This window comes from Enoplosus armatus, chromosome 4 (genome assembly GCF_043641665.1).
Source record: "Enoplosus armatus isolate fEnoArm2 chromosome 4, fEnoArm2.hap1, whole genome shotgun sequence".
Classification (NCBI taxonomy): Eukaryota; Metazoa; Chordata; class Actinopteri; order Centrarchiformes; family Enoplosidae; genus Enoplosus; species Enoplosus armatus.
Window position 1 is genome coordinate 518,201 of NC_092183.1, and position 13,226 is coordinate 531,426.

At 44.4% G+C, this 13,226-nt stretch overlaps 2 protein-coding genes across 2 annotated transcripts; both read left to right on the forward strand.

The window, feature by feature from the left end:
• The first annotated feature begins 238 nt into the window (after positions 1-238).
• cfap77 (cilia and flagella associated protein 77) lies at positions 239-6,667 on the forward strand. Its single transcript, XM_070905129.1, has 6 exons — positions 239-301; positions 1,011-1,113; positions 3,373-3,616; positions 3,697-3,802; positions 4,570-4,671; positions 6,545-6,667. Exons 1-6 carry the CDS (start codon positions 239-241, stop codon positions 6,665-6,667), a joined length of 741 nt encoding a protein of 246 aa, XP_070761230.1.
• A 1,728-nt stretch (positions 6,668-8,395) lies between these two features.
• Positions 8,396-11,775, forward strand: barhl1a (BarH-like homeobox 1a). The gene is made up of 4 exons (XM_070905079.1): positions 8,396-8,677; positions 8,720-8,798; positions 10,452-10,653; positions 11,580-11,775. Exons 1-4 carry the CDS (start codon positions 8,396-8,398, stop codon positions 11,773-11,775), a joined length of 759 nt encoding a protein of 252 aa, XP_070761180.1.
• The last annotated feature ends 1,451 nt before the right edge of the window (positions 11,776-13,226 follow it).

Consider the following 13,226-nt stretch of genomic DNA (forward strand, 5'->3'; position numbering starts at 1 on the left):
CCAGTAAGAGGACCTTGAGTTGGGAGTATTTTGTCAAACCAACGTCATGAATGAACTTTAAAGACATTTTTACAGCAGTACACATTGGTATTGTGTGAATACTTGTTCCACCACTGACAGCAGTACTGCAGTACTAACAGTATTAATAACTGCTGTCACTGTCCACTATAGGAAACTTTGTGAGGAGTCTTCACTCTGCTCGTCATCATCAGTTTCCATCATCGGTCACAGAGGAAACATGTCATCACCAAGGGTGGGCGTGGTCAGAGACTCCATGCTGACCAATCCGCTGCTCATCAAGGTGAACGAGACGCTGCATCAACTCACAGCATCACTTTCAGTCACTGTCACGTCACAGGAAACAAACTACTGAAGACGCTGACCACCTGCAGGGCTTTTATTGTGAAGGAGCTGCAGGGCTTTTACTGTGAAGGAGATGCAGTTTTCACTTGTTTCTCAGCAGCTTTACGTCAGTTAATCATAGTGAGACTTAATTAATAGAAGATTATTATAATGATGTTAGAAATAAGACATTCCTTTAACTAGTTGTAGATGATGACATCATGCAGTTTTTGTGACATCATAATCAACTGTCAGACTGTCAGTGAATAAACTGTTGGTGTCCTGCTCAGTGTAAAACCTCCTGAAGAACACTAGATGGCAGCACAGACTGCATGAACAGTGACCCCCCCCCCCCCCCCCCCCATTCCCCTACTGGAATTTAAACAGCTGCAATGAAATGAAATGAGGACTAAACACCATGTGAGCTGGTGATGATAGAGGGGCTAATAGAGGGGCTGATAGAGGGGCTGATAGAGGGGCTGATAGAGGGGCTAATAGAGGGGCTGATAGAGCTGGACCCATGTGATTCCAGGTAGTTGAGCCTCCACAGTGAAACACATCAGTCAGTGTTCAGCTTTTAGAGACGCTGCTGACTGACTTTATAATGATGGTGATGATGATGATGATGATGATGATGATGATGATAATGTCCCCCATCTTGTGTGCAGGCGTCTCTGGGTCAAACCAGGTCCAGAGGTCTGTCAGGTCCTGGTCCAGATTTCACATTTGGAACCAGCAGCAGCTCGCTCAAAGACGGAGGCGTGGCAGAGGGTAAGCCCCGCCCACTGTAAACAACAACAACAACAAAAACTGCCCCCACACTGAAACATTAGCATCTTGTTCCATGTCAGTTCCAGAACACGGCCCTAAGGATGATGTTAATATCCAACCTGCTGCTTATTGGTGAAATTACTTTATATTCTTCTAGGTATATTAATCTATAATATGTCTATTTATTAATTGATTAATATGTTGTTAAATTAATAATCTGAAAAGTAACTAAAGTTGTCAAATAAATGTAGTGCAGTACAAGTCCAACATTTCTTCTCTCTATGTGCAATACAGTATAATTCCTTTACTTTTCGTTTCTTTTGTTTTTGTAAATTATAGTTTTTTAGTTTTTATTGTTTTTATTTACTATATCTTGATTTTTCTTACTTGTGTCTCTTATGTTGCTGCTGTTATAATGTAAATTTCCCCGCTGAGGGATTAATAAAGGATTATTTTATCTTATCTTATTTCCCTCTGAGATGTGACGCAGCAGAAGTAGAAAGTAGCAGAAAATGGAAAGACTCAAGTAAGGTACAAGTACCTCAAAAGTACCTCAAGTACAGTACTTGAGTAAATGTACTTTGTTACTTTCTGTGTACTGTGTGTGTGTGTGTGAGTGTGTGTGTGTGTGTGTGTGTGAGTGTGTGTGTGTGTGTGTGTGTGTGAGGTTTAGCAGCGGTCAGCTGTCGCAGTGTGTTTGCATGAAGGAAACATGCCTTCAGGCAACAATCACTGCTGTCACACACACACACACACACACACACACCAGACCTGTGTGTGTGTGTGTGTGTGTGTGTGTGTGTGTGTGTGTGTGTGTGTGTGTGTGTTCCTCTATCTTTGTGGGGACATTTCAGACTTGGTTTTATCTTTAAAACACTCCTGTTGGTTCATAAATCACTGAATGGTTTATTTCTGATCTGCTGCTTCGTTATGAACCAGACCTCTCAGTTGGTCTGGGTTCAGGTCTGCTAACTGTCCCCAGAGTCTAAACTGAACCTGGAGAAGCAGTGTTCAGTTTTTATGCTCCACAGATCTGAAACAAACTGCAGGTCTGCTCCGACTCTCAGAGATGAATTTTATTCAATTACATATGGGACTATTTATTCACATCTTGTCACATTTGTCTTATTTTACTTAACCTTTAACCTTCATCTTGAGATGAAATCCTATTTATGTGTGTTTTTATATTGTCTTGTGTGTCTTGAAGCGTTTCTGCCTGGTTGTTGAGAGGTTAGTTAACGTTAGCTGTTATTTCCAGTGTGACAGTTTCAGATCTGAACACATTGATCCTCCCTGAACGCGTCTCTGTGATCTTCCTGCTTCCACTCTGCTGTTTATCCTCTCAATTCTTTATTTTGATGCGTTTGTTCAGCTTCTATTCATGAACGTATTTATTAGCAATTTCACACATACTTTTTCATCTTACAGCCTTTGACTGTTTTGTGTGTTAATGTATTGATCTGGTTGGCGAGCTCAGGGCCCTGCAAAGGGAAATAAAGTTTCAGGTTTAGGTTAAATACAGACAAGTGTGAGCGACTCGATCAGCATTGTCACTGATAATTAATACAAATAAAATAGTTTGTTTTTTGAAGAAGCGAAAGTGAAAAGGGAAACATAATGTTTGTTGTGTTTGAATTTATTTCTTTGGTTTGTTGTTATTTACACATTTTAAATCTTCCATATAAATATTACTGATTTCACTCTTAAAGCAACATTATGGAACTATTTCACCTTAAAATAACAGCGTCAGTAGCTTCAGATGTTACCCTGACCTCTTCCTGCTCTATGGAACTTGATTGAACAGCACGATCTCCTGCGAGAAGTGCGTAACGCTTTATGGCACTCCGTCACACGTGGGTCTAGCTCTGTATTCTCAGTCCGGCCTCTACAGACGAAGAGACCCAAGAGGATGTTGACGGAGGAAGATAAGAAAAGAAGAAGAGAGAGTGACCGAGCAAGAGGCCGGACGATCTGGCTGTTAGTTGTTGGCGAGAAATAAAAGGCTGCAGACAGACAGCTACTTTTTGATCATAAGATAATCCAGATCCTTCCGCTTGTCAACAAATGCAGTGCACAGCTGTCCATGAGGGTGAACTGCACTCTGAAACCTGTAGGGGGCGCCAAGTCGTATGAAATACCAGTTCTTTATAGTTCTTCACGCTTTAATGATTGAAAGGTTTTTTATTTAGGCATTCAATAGTAGTGCAGTGAGGCCTGCTGGGAGTTGTAGTGTTTGAACGTTGTACCTTGTTGTGTCAGTTCTGTCCAGTTGGAGGGTTCAGTCCAGACGTGGAGACTCTGCTCCTCAACGGCCGGTCGCTCCGGACTTCGTGTCTCTGAACCGGGACGCAGTGAAGTCTGGTCTGGTGACGTCCAAAGAGCTGAGTCAGTACCGGGCTCAGAGGGGCGGGACCAAGAGCCAGAACCCTACTCCCAAACAACTGGTGGGCGGGGCTTTACGACGCCCAGCGGTGCCTGACATCACATTTGGAGTCACAACCAGGTCAGAAAAACATCCACAGAGCTGATTATTGATTATTGGTTATTGGTTATTAATGCGCCACTGGTCGATCTGTCCATCAGGGCGCCGTCTCCGCTGTCAGACCTCCTCTCGCATCAGTACGCTCGCCGCTGGCTGGATGAACAGCTGAGCAGGAATCAAACCAGCAACCACCAACAGCTGCAGAGGGTGAGAGACAGAGAGAGTGAAGCTCGAACGCCCACAGCCTGCTCACTGTGTGTGTTAATGTGTACACAAGGTCACATTGTGGGGACTCAACTTCTACATGGGGACAATATGATGCAGGTCCCCACAAGGTAAAGCAGGTGAATCTCAGGACTTACAGTTGCAGTACAGTTATACAGGTGCTGGATGTGACACACAGCTGTAATAATCTTCATCAGTCCACAGATATGAAACTAATATTCAGTTTGTCTGAAGGTGAAGATTCATGTTTTTATCTGTTTAACAACAGAGCTGTCAAGACATTTACATTTAATCAATAAATACATATCAACACATTTACATATAATCAAGAAATACATAAACACATTTCAGTAATGTAACAACTCCTCCTTCATGAAGGTTGTAATGTTATTATTATGACAATGTTATTACACACAGGGCTGGACAAAATAACAGGAACACCTGTCAGTATAACACAGATCAACAGGTGAATCAACACCAACTGAACACTTCAAGCTTCATGAAGGAGGAGTTATCACAGGACTGCTGGATCAGACTGACTTAGTATTAGCAGGTGTCCCTAATAATAAACTGGACACAGAGCGTGTATGGAAACAGACAGAGGCAGAGTGGTGAGTGAGATTAGATTTGGTCACAGGTGTACAGGTGAGTTTAAGAGCTCTGATGTCTCAATCAAACAGTGATCGTACCGTGTCGTCCTGTAACACACCTGTGTGTGTGTGTGTGTGTGTGTGTGTGTGTGTGTGCAGGTAAGACCAGGTTGTGTTCCTGACACCTGGACCAGCCTGCTGAGGAGGAGCAGAGCTCTGCCCGTCACACAGACTCCATTCAAACTGCCCCGTTTCACTCAGGTACTAACCTCTGTTTACAGTCAGCTGCTGCTGTTATTAAAGCTGCACTGATCAATATTCTTACAGAAACACTAAATCACCTGACTGTGATATTAAAGTGTCTCTGGAAGTGAAGAACTCACCTTCTCTGCAGCTCTACGGAGCTTTTAGCCTCTTTTAGCTCCTAGTTTTGGTTTTACGACACATTTCCTGTCTGATTCAGTCCAGCTATTTTCAGAATAAAAGCTCTGATGAAGCCACTGAACACGAGCTGCTCAGCAGCAGACAGACTCAGTCAGAGACGAGCTGCTCAACACAGTGCAGCAATGAGCAGCTGAAGAGACAGATGTGTCCCTCAGGAGGTCGAGGAGACCAGAAACAATGTGTCTCCTTGTCTCCTTGTCTCATCATGTTGTCTCATAACATTGTCTCATCTCATCACGTCTCATCACGTTGTCTCATCTCGTTTCTTGTCACATTGTCTCGTCACGTTGTCTCATCACGTTGTCTCGTCACGTTGTCTCATCTCGTTTCTTGTCACGTTGTCTCGTCACGTTGTCTCGTCTCATCACGTTGTCTCATCACATCACATTGTCTCGTCTCGTTGTCTCATCTCATCACGTTGTCTCGTCCCGTTGTCTCATGACATTGTCTCCTCTCGTTGTCTCGTCTCGTTGTCTCGTCGTTTTGTCACATTGTCTCGTCATGCTTCGTCACGTTGTCTCGTCACGTTGTCTCATCACATCACATTGTCTCGCCTCGTTGTCTCGTTGTCTCGTCGTCTTGTCTCATTGTCTCGCTGTCTCGTTGTCTCGTCTTGTCTCGTTGTCTCGTCGTCTTGTCACATTGTCTCGTCATGTCTCGTCACGTTGTCTCGTCATGTTGGTCGTCACGCTGTCTCATCACGTTGTCTCATCACGTTGTCTCATCACATCACATTGTCTCGCCTCGTTGTCTCGTCGTCTTGTCTCATTGTCTCGTTGTCTCGTTGTCTTGTTGTCTCGTCGCGTTGTCTCGTCGCGTTGTCTTGTCGTCTCGTCTCGTTGTCTCGTCACGTTGTCTCGTCTCATCACGTTGTCTCATCACATCACATTGTCTCGTCTCGTTGTCTCATCTCATCACGTTGTCTCGTCCCGTTGTCTCATGACATTGTCTCTTCTCGTTGTCTCGTCTCGTTGTCTCGTCGTCTTGTCACATTGTCTCGTCATGCTTCGTCACGTTGTCTCGTCACGTTGTCTCGTCACGTTGTCTCGTCACGTTGTCTCGTCACGTTGTCTCATCACATCACATTGTCTCGCCTCGTTGTCTCGTCGTCTTGTCTCATTGTCTCGTTGTCTCGTCTCGTTGTCTCGTCGTCTTGTCACATTGTCTCGTCATGTCTCGTCACGTTGTCTCGTCACGTTGGTCGTCACGTTGTCTCATCACGTTGTCTCATCACGTTGTCTCATCACATCACATTGTCTCGCCTCGTTGTCTCGTCGTCTTGTCTCATTGTCTCATTGTCTCGTTGTCTCGTCGCGTTGTCTCGTCGCGTTGTCTTGTCGTCTCGTCTCGCTGTCTCGTCTCGCTGTCTCGTCAAATGAAAACTAGTCCCAGATCCAGCAGCTGCTCTCTTCTGCCCCCTGCTGGTGACAACACAGATGAGCTCCTCCTCAGAGTCGCCTCCTCTCTCTCATCAGTGACAGCTGACGTTGATGCTGAACGTTACCTCATGAAACATTTAACAGCTTGTTATCGTCTGTCAGAGAGACGTCCACCTCCTCCCCCAGACCTCCTCCTCCTTCATCTCACATCATCTGTTTATCTTCTTATCTTCATCCTCCTCCTCTCCTTCTGTCCGCTGTCATCTTGTATTCTGAGGGAAACACATGATCTCCTCTCTCCTCCTTCTCAGGTTCCTCCTGCTCTGGACACCTTCAGGGACCAGGAGGCTCGTCTCCGGGCGTCCAGGGCCCGTCAGTCAGACTCTGTGTCCAGGAGAGGAGGTCAGGGTCTGGGGACGTACAGTCTGGACTGAGCTGAGGGGTAAACAGACACTAATACAAATAAAAAAGACGAAGCATCATAAATCTGTGTGTCGTTCTTCCTTCCACGTCTGATTCAGTGTTTCAGAGAACGGTGATGGAGGGAGGAGGAGTCCCTCAGGGTTCAACACCAGGACCTTTACTCTTTTCCCAATATGTCAATAAAAGCCTCTGTGATGATGATGCTGTCTTCTGTTGTTGTTGTTGTTGTTCAGTCACATCTGACATCATGAAATTTAGTTTTTCTTGAATTCTTAGTATGAGTATGTTATTATTCATTAAAAAATGATTTAAACACACATTTACTGTCAGCTCATGGATGTAGCCTCAACAACAGTAACCAGGGCCACGATGTTCAGGGGTGACTACAATCCAATTCAGGTCTATTTATAGCGTCACAAATCAGAGATCCTCAGAGCCTCAGGCCCTCAGATCCCCAGACCTCAGACCTTCAGAGCCTCAGATCTCAGACCCTCAGATCTCAGACCCTCAGACCTCAGACCCTCAGATCCACAGGGTCCACCCTTGCTTTAGTTCATTGTGGAAACTGATAACTGGATATATGAACTCTGATGTTGATGCTGGAAGAACAAACAATTCAGTGTTAACATGAAAATAAAAAGAGGGATGGAGGAAACACACACACACACACACAGACACACAGACAGACAGACAGACAGACACACACACACACACACACACAGAGACACACAGACAGACAGACACACACACACACACACACACACACACAGACACACACACACACACACAGACACAGACACACAGACAGACAGACACACACACACACACACACAGACACACAGACAGACAGACACACACACACACACACAGACACACAGACAGACAGACACACACACACACACACAGAGACACACAGACAGACACACACACACACAGACACACACACACACACACACACACACAGACACACACACACACACACACACACACACACACAGAGACACACAGATAGACAGACACACACACACACACACACGCACACACACAGACACACAGAGACACACAGACAGAGACACACAGACACACACACAGACACACACACACACACACACACACACACACACAGACAGAGACAGACAGACACACACACACACACACACACACACACACACACAGACAGAGACAGACAGACAGACAGACACACACACACACACACACAGACAGAGAGAGACACACACACACACACACACACACAGACAGAGACAGACAGAGACACACACACACACACACACACACACACACACACACACACACAGACAGAGACAGACACACACACACACACACACACACACACACACACACACACACAGACAGAGACAGACAGACAGACAGACACACACACACACACACACAGACAGAGAGACACACACACACACACACACACACACACACAGACAGACAGACAGACACACACACACACACACACACACACACACAGACACACTCTCTCTCTCTCTCTCTCTCTCTCTCTCTCCTCTCTCTCTCCGCCCCCCCCCCTCCCTCCCTCCCTCTGTCCTTGGTGCTGAAATCAGCTGCTGATCGATCGCTTCAGTTATTGATCCGGTTTCAATCCAATAGTTCTGGCTTTTATTTTGTGCAGAAGTTTTCTGGACTTCTGCTGTTTCTGCTGAGATGTTTCTACTGAACATCTGACTGAACAAACTCAGAGTCGGACGGAGATGGAGGTTTCTGCCTCCGGCTGCTCCAGGTTCCGCATCGACTCCCTGCTCTCCCTCAGGCCGTCCGGCGCGCACCTCTCCCGGGCAGACCCTCCGGAGATCAGCCCGGGGAGCAGCAGCGGCTGCTCGGCGCCTCCTTCCCCGCGAAGAGAGCTTGCTCCCAGGCTGGAGTTTGCTCTGCTGCCCGGTCGCCTGCAGCTGCTCCAGCCCCGCACCGTTAGCTCCTCGTTTCTGATCCGGGACATCTTAGCGGACTGTCAGCCCTACTCTGATCCGGGACAGGTTTACCCTGGCCCGGGACAGGTCTACTCTGACCCGGGACAGCCTGAGCTAGAAGCCGAGCCGTTCCAGCCCGGACAGGAAGAAGACTATCAGGAGAAAAGTCCCGGCAGTTCTTCTGACGGTGAATCCAGAGGTAGGAGACCAGAAAGATAAAAAACTAGAAGATGAGCTGATGATGACAGAACTGTAATTTGGGATCAAACGGTCACGTGACTGTCAGGATAAAATAAAATGTCCTTTTCTGTGAAGTCATTTCATCATTTTAATGACAATAATATTTTTAAATAATAAAAGTGAGAGCGGCCTAATTTAATAACTTTATCTGGTTTCATCCTAAAAACTTAACTGGACAAAATAAAAAGATGGTGTTTTAATGTGAATCTGAAATAAAACCGTTTCAGCTATTAAAGTAAAACAGCGCGTGCTTCCTTATAATTAGTTAATATCTAAACTTCATTAAAAACGTGAAGAATATTTTCATTTTAATTTGCAGAAAATAAACTTTAATAATAATTAACTTTGATCCGCCGCGGACGGAGCGTTAATTTATTCTCATTTTATTTCGTTTAAGCTCACTGATCTTCTTCTTCATGTAATAATAACAACAATAATAATGACAACTATAAAGGGTAATATTTGACTATAGAATCATAACAATATCTATATCATAGAGGCATTAATCTGAACGGATGTCTTGTTTATTACACATTCAGCTCATAATTCAGATGAAAAATAAAAATATTTGATCTTTTCTGTTTTAAATTTGGATCAAATCAGCTTCTTTGTTTTTTTACAGTTTCAGCAGCTTGTTACACATTTGTCTTCTGTTTGTTTTTATATAAAACTCATTAATTGTGATATATTAATAAAGTTAAATACGTGTATTTATTCTGCTGCTGCCTTTGATGGTTTTAATAAAGAGGCCAATTAATAATTCATTATTATTCAGGAAATGTTATTATTGAAAGATTCACTTTCATGTCAATGACATCACAAACACAGGCGGAAAGTGAGGATATTATCATAAACTAATATTTGTTCTAAACAAACGCCTGCTGGTTTCATATTTCCAGTTAATGAAATGTTGAAGTTTGTGTGTGTGTGTGTGTGTGTGTGTGTATCTCTAACGAGGATTTTATGCAGTCACATGATGATGATGAAGACTTTAAACATGTCCATGAATGTAAACCTGAAAGGAGTCTGTCAATGTGACCTTTGACCTCACAATCAGATTGAAACGACCTCTCGTGTCTTAAAGTCAAATCTATTCCACCTTAAAACAAACGGAAGCTTCCAGTTTCTCTGTAGGACCTGAAGCCAGGACTGGATTAAACCACTAGCGGGGCCTTCAACCAGGGCCGGCTCTGGGCATAGGCGAACTAGGCGGTCGCCTAGGGCGCCACCTGCCGGAGGGGGCGCCGCTCGGCTGTTGCTATTAAAGTTATAATGTTTGCCGTGTATGCGCGAAAATGAAAATGAATAGGGCTGGCACTGCCTTCAACCTAGGACTGTTGGGGCCCCTTGAGGTCTGCAGCCCCAGGGTGTTTTCCTGCTTTACCTGGTAAATCCAGATTGCAGTTTAAAAATCAACATGACATCAAACAGGTGCTTCTCAAACCTGAACGGTCGACCAGGTGACGGATTATTCAAATCTGTTGGTTCTGGTCACGTTGATCCTTCAGAATCTTTCAGATCTCCAAGATTGAGGGGTTTAAATACCTCCTGATCAATCACCTGAAGGGTCTGATGTAATTTCTACCTGTCAATCACTCAGTGCAGGGCGGGGCCTCTGACCCTGCGGCGGGCCGTCTGAAGAAACCTCGTAAAGCTCGGACGGCGTTCAGCGACCAGCAGCTGTCGAGGCTCGAGAGAAGCTTCCAGAAACAGAAATATCTGAGTGTCCAGGACCGCATGGAACTGGCTGCTTCACTGCAGCTCAGCGACACCCAGGTCAAGACCTGGTACCAGAACAGGAGGTAACGTATCATAGAAGCACGGACGCATAATGAGACAACGGGCCCTGAGCACAGTCGTTTTGTGTCTCTTTGTGTCTCCTTGTGGTTGTTTTGTGTCTCTTTGTGGTTGTTTTGTGTCTCTGTGGTTGTATCACAGAAACAGGAGGTAAAATATTAAAAAAACAATCTCGCCTCGAAGTCCATTCAGTAGCTCTTTTAAGCTTTTGATCACACCACATGATCTTCATCATTAAATGATTTCCAAAGTAAAACATTAACTTTGAGCCTCTAAAATAGATAACTGTCTAAAATATTAAGACTTCATACATAAAAGACCTTTTCTAAGAACACCAACCTCTCTCTGAACCTGTCTGTCTCTCTGAACCTGTCTCTCTCTCTGTCTGTCTCTCTGTCTGAACCTGTCTGTATGTCTCTCTGAACCTGTCTGTCTGTCTGAGTTCAGTATCACTGTAGATAGACATTGAGACATGAGACATTTCCCAATTAATAATGAACGCTGGTTGTGTGATCAATAATTCAGCAGTGTGTTCTGTAATTAATGATCAATAATTAATGCAGAAACAAATCTGGAGCTTTTAGTGCAGAATCACAGAGAGGACAGAGGTGTGGGGGGGGGGGGGGCACAGCACTGACTCTTTATTTATGGATTTATTTTTATTGTTCCACGAGTATCCTGTTCTGTGATTGGCTGGAGGTCGAAATAAATAATCAATAAGTTCCACCGTGAACAGCTTGGGACTTTATTCAGATGTTCTTAATATTTGAACTTGTTATAATAGTGTGTATGAAATAAACTAAATGCCTTAAACTAAATCTTCAGGGGCTGTTTATTTTTTCATGACTTCTTGTTGCGTTTATATTTTAGAGTTCTTTAAATATATTCTGTATTTCTGGAGACATAAAGACAGATTTGATTCCTCCGTCAGAACCAAGTGGAAGCGTCAGTCAGCTGTTGGTTTGGAGCTGCTGGCTGAAGCCGGCAGGATGTTCCTGCCCACACACTACCTGTACCCTCCTGCCCCGCCCACACTGGACCTATACCTGTACAGAAGCCACGTCCCCCACCACCACCCGGTCCCGCCACTGCTGCCCTGCCTCCTGACCCACACTGAACCACACTGAACCACACCCTCGCTGACAACAGCACACTGGGAGGACTGGTTCCTACAGGAACGAAGGAACTGCAGCTCATTAATGTTTGGAGATAAAAACCCAAAATACTTTTGATTATTAGCAGAATAAAGTGAGGAAGACTTAACTGGAACTTCATGAAACATGTTTCCATTGACTCGCTTTGGGAACGAGTTCCTGGAACTACATTTGGGCTCTGCTCAAGAGCTGATACTTAATCCAAGTTCAGGTACTTACAAGGGTCACAAGGGAGGCAATCGATCGTGATTGGTCAAGCAGATGTGATGTCCCATGACAATAAAGCAAACACAACAAAAGTAATGACAGTTGTGATGCAGGACAATGAGTCCTTTAAAGACGTCTGCTGGACAAACCTACATGTTCAGAGGAGAGGAGACCGTCAGACCACCAGACCGTCAGACCATCAGACTGCCAGACCACCAGACCGTCACATCACCAGACTGTAAGACTGCCAGACTGCCAGACAACCGGACCGTCAGACCACCAGACAGTCAGACAACCAGACAGTCAGACAACCAGACAGTTAGACAACCAGACAGTCAGACCGTCAGACAACCAGACTACCAGACAGTCAGACCACCAGACTGTCAGACCATCAGAGGGAGCTGCAGTCAGAGGTCAGAGACCTGAAGGTGGACCAGTAGATTTCTCAACACGCAGCTGAACAAAATGGGGAACCTTTAAAACGTGACGTTTTGTTTCTATCAGTAATAAAAACAGACGACGAGACGAACTGACGACTGTGGACTTTGGGTGTTTTGAATATTTCTGGAGTTGTTATATTTCACTTTTTACGATGTTCAATAAATATGCAAATGATTCTTAACGTGTTTCTCTGTTATCATTTGTTGAGTATCTCGGAGGTAAATGATCACTTACAGGAAGTTTATGATAAAACCAAGTGTGGACTTGGACTCATTTCGGTTTCATGGAGGTTTTGACTCTGACTGGTCTTAGTATTGTGGGGGACTCGTTTTTGCACTAGTCACGGTCTCAGGAGTGTTTGGACTCGGATTCGGACTCAGTTCTGATCGATGAATGACAAACGATTCATCGATTATCAGAATTGTTGGCGTTGGATTGTCGTTTCATCCAATCAGACGGCTGAACATTTAATTCAGAATCAGACATTTACAGAACGATTAGCTGATGAAATATTAATCAGTGGCTGAAATATTAATGCTGTTAAAAGGCAGCGATTACACACCGGAGCACACTGAATACTTCTGAGTGCTGCAGACAGCAGAAACACTGAAGCAGGCTTTTATTTCTCCACTTTAGTTTTAAATAGTTTTATTTTCATTTATTCATTTGTGTTTATTTTTAGATTTTTGTGTTTTGGCTGCTTCCATCAATATAAATAATAAATATTCTAGAAACACCAACTGAAGGTAAATATACAGATGGACCTGCTGGACAGC

Coding starts and splice junctions, on each gene's coding strand:
- cfap77 (XM_070905129.1), top strand. CDS start 239: ATGTCATCACCAAGGGTGGGCGTGGTCAGAGACTCCATGCTGACCAAT. Junction 1,114..3,372: donor AGACGGAGGCGTGGCAGAGG/GTAAGCCCCGCC, acceptor TTGTTGTGTCAG/TTCTGTCCAGTTGGAGGGTT. Junction 4,672..6,544: donor AACTGCCCCGTTTCACTCAG/GTACTAACCTCT, acceptor CCTCCTTCTCAG/GTTCCTCCTGCTCTGGACAC.
- barhl1a (XM_070905079.1), top strand. CDS start 8,396: ATGGAGGTTTCTGCCTCCGGCTGCTCCAGGTTCCGCATCGACTCCCTG. Junction 8,678..8,719: donor CCTACTCTGATCCGGGACAG/GTTTACCCTGGC, acceptor GACCCGGGACAG/CCTGAGCTAGAAGCCGAGCC. Junction 8,799..10,451: donor TCCCGGCAGTTCTTCTGACG/GTGAATCCAGAG, acceptor TCAATCACTCAG/TGCAGGGCGGGGCCTCTGAC.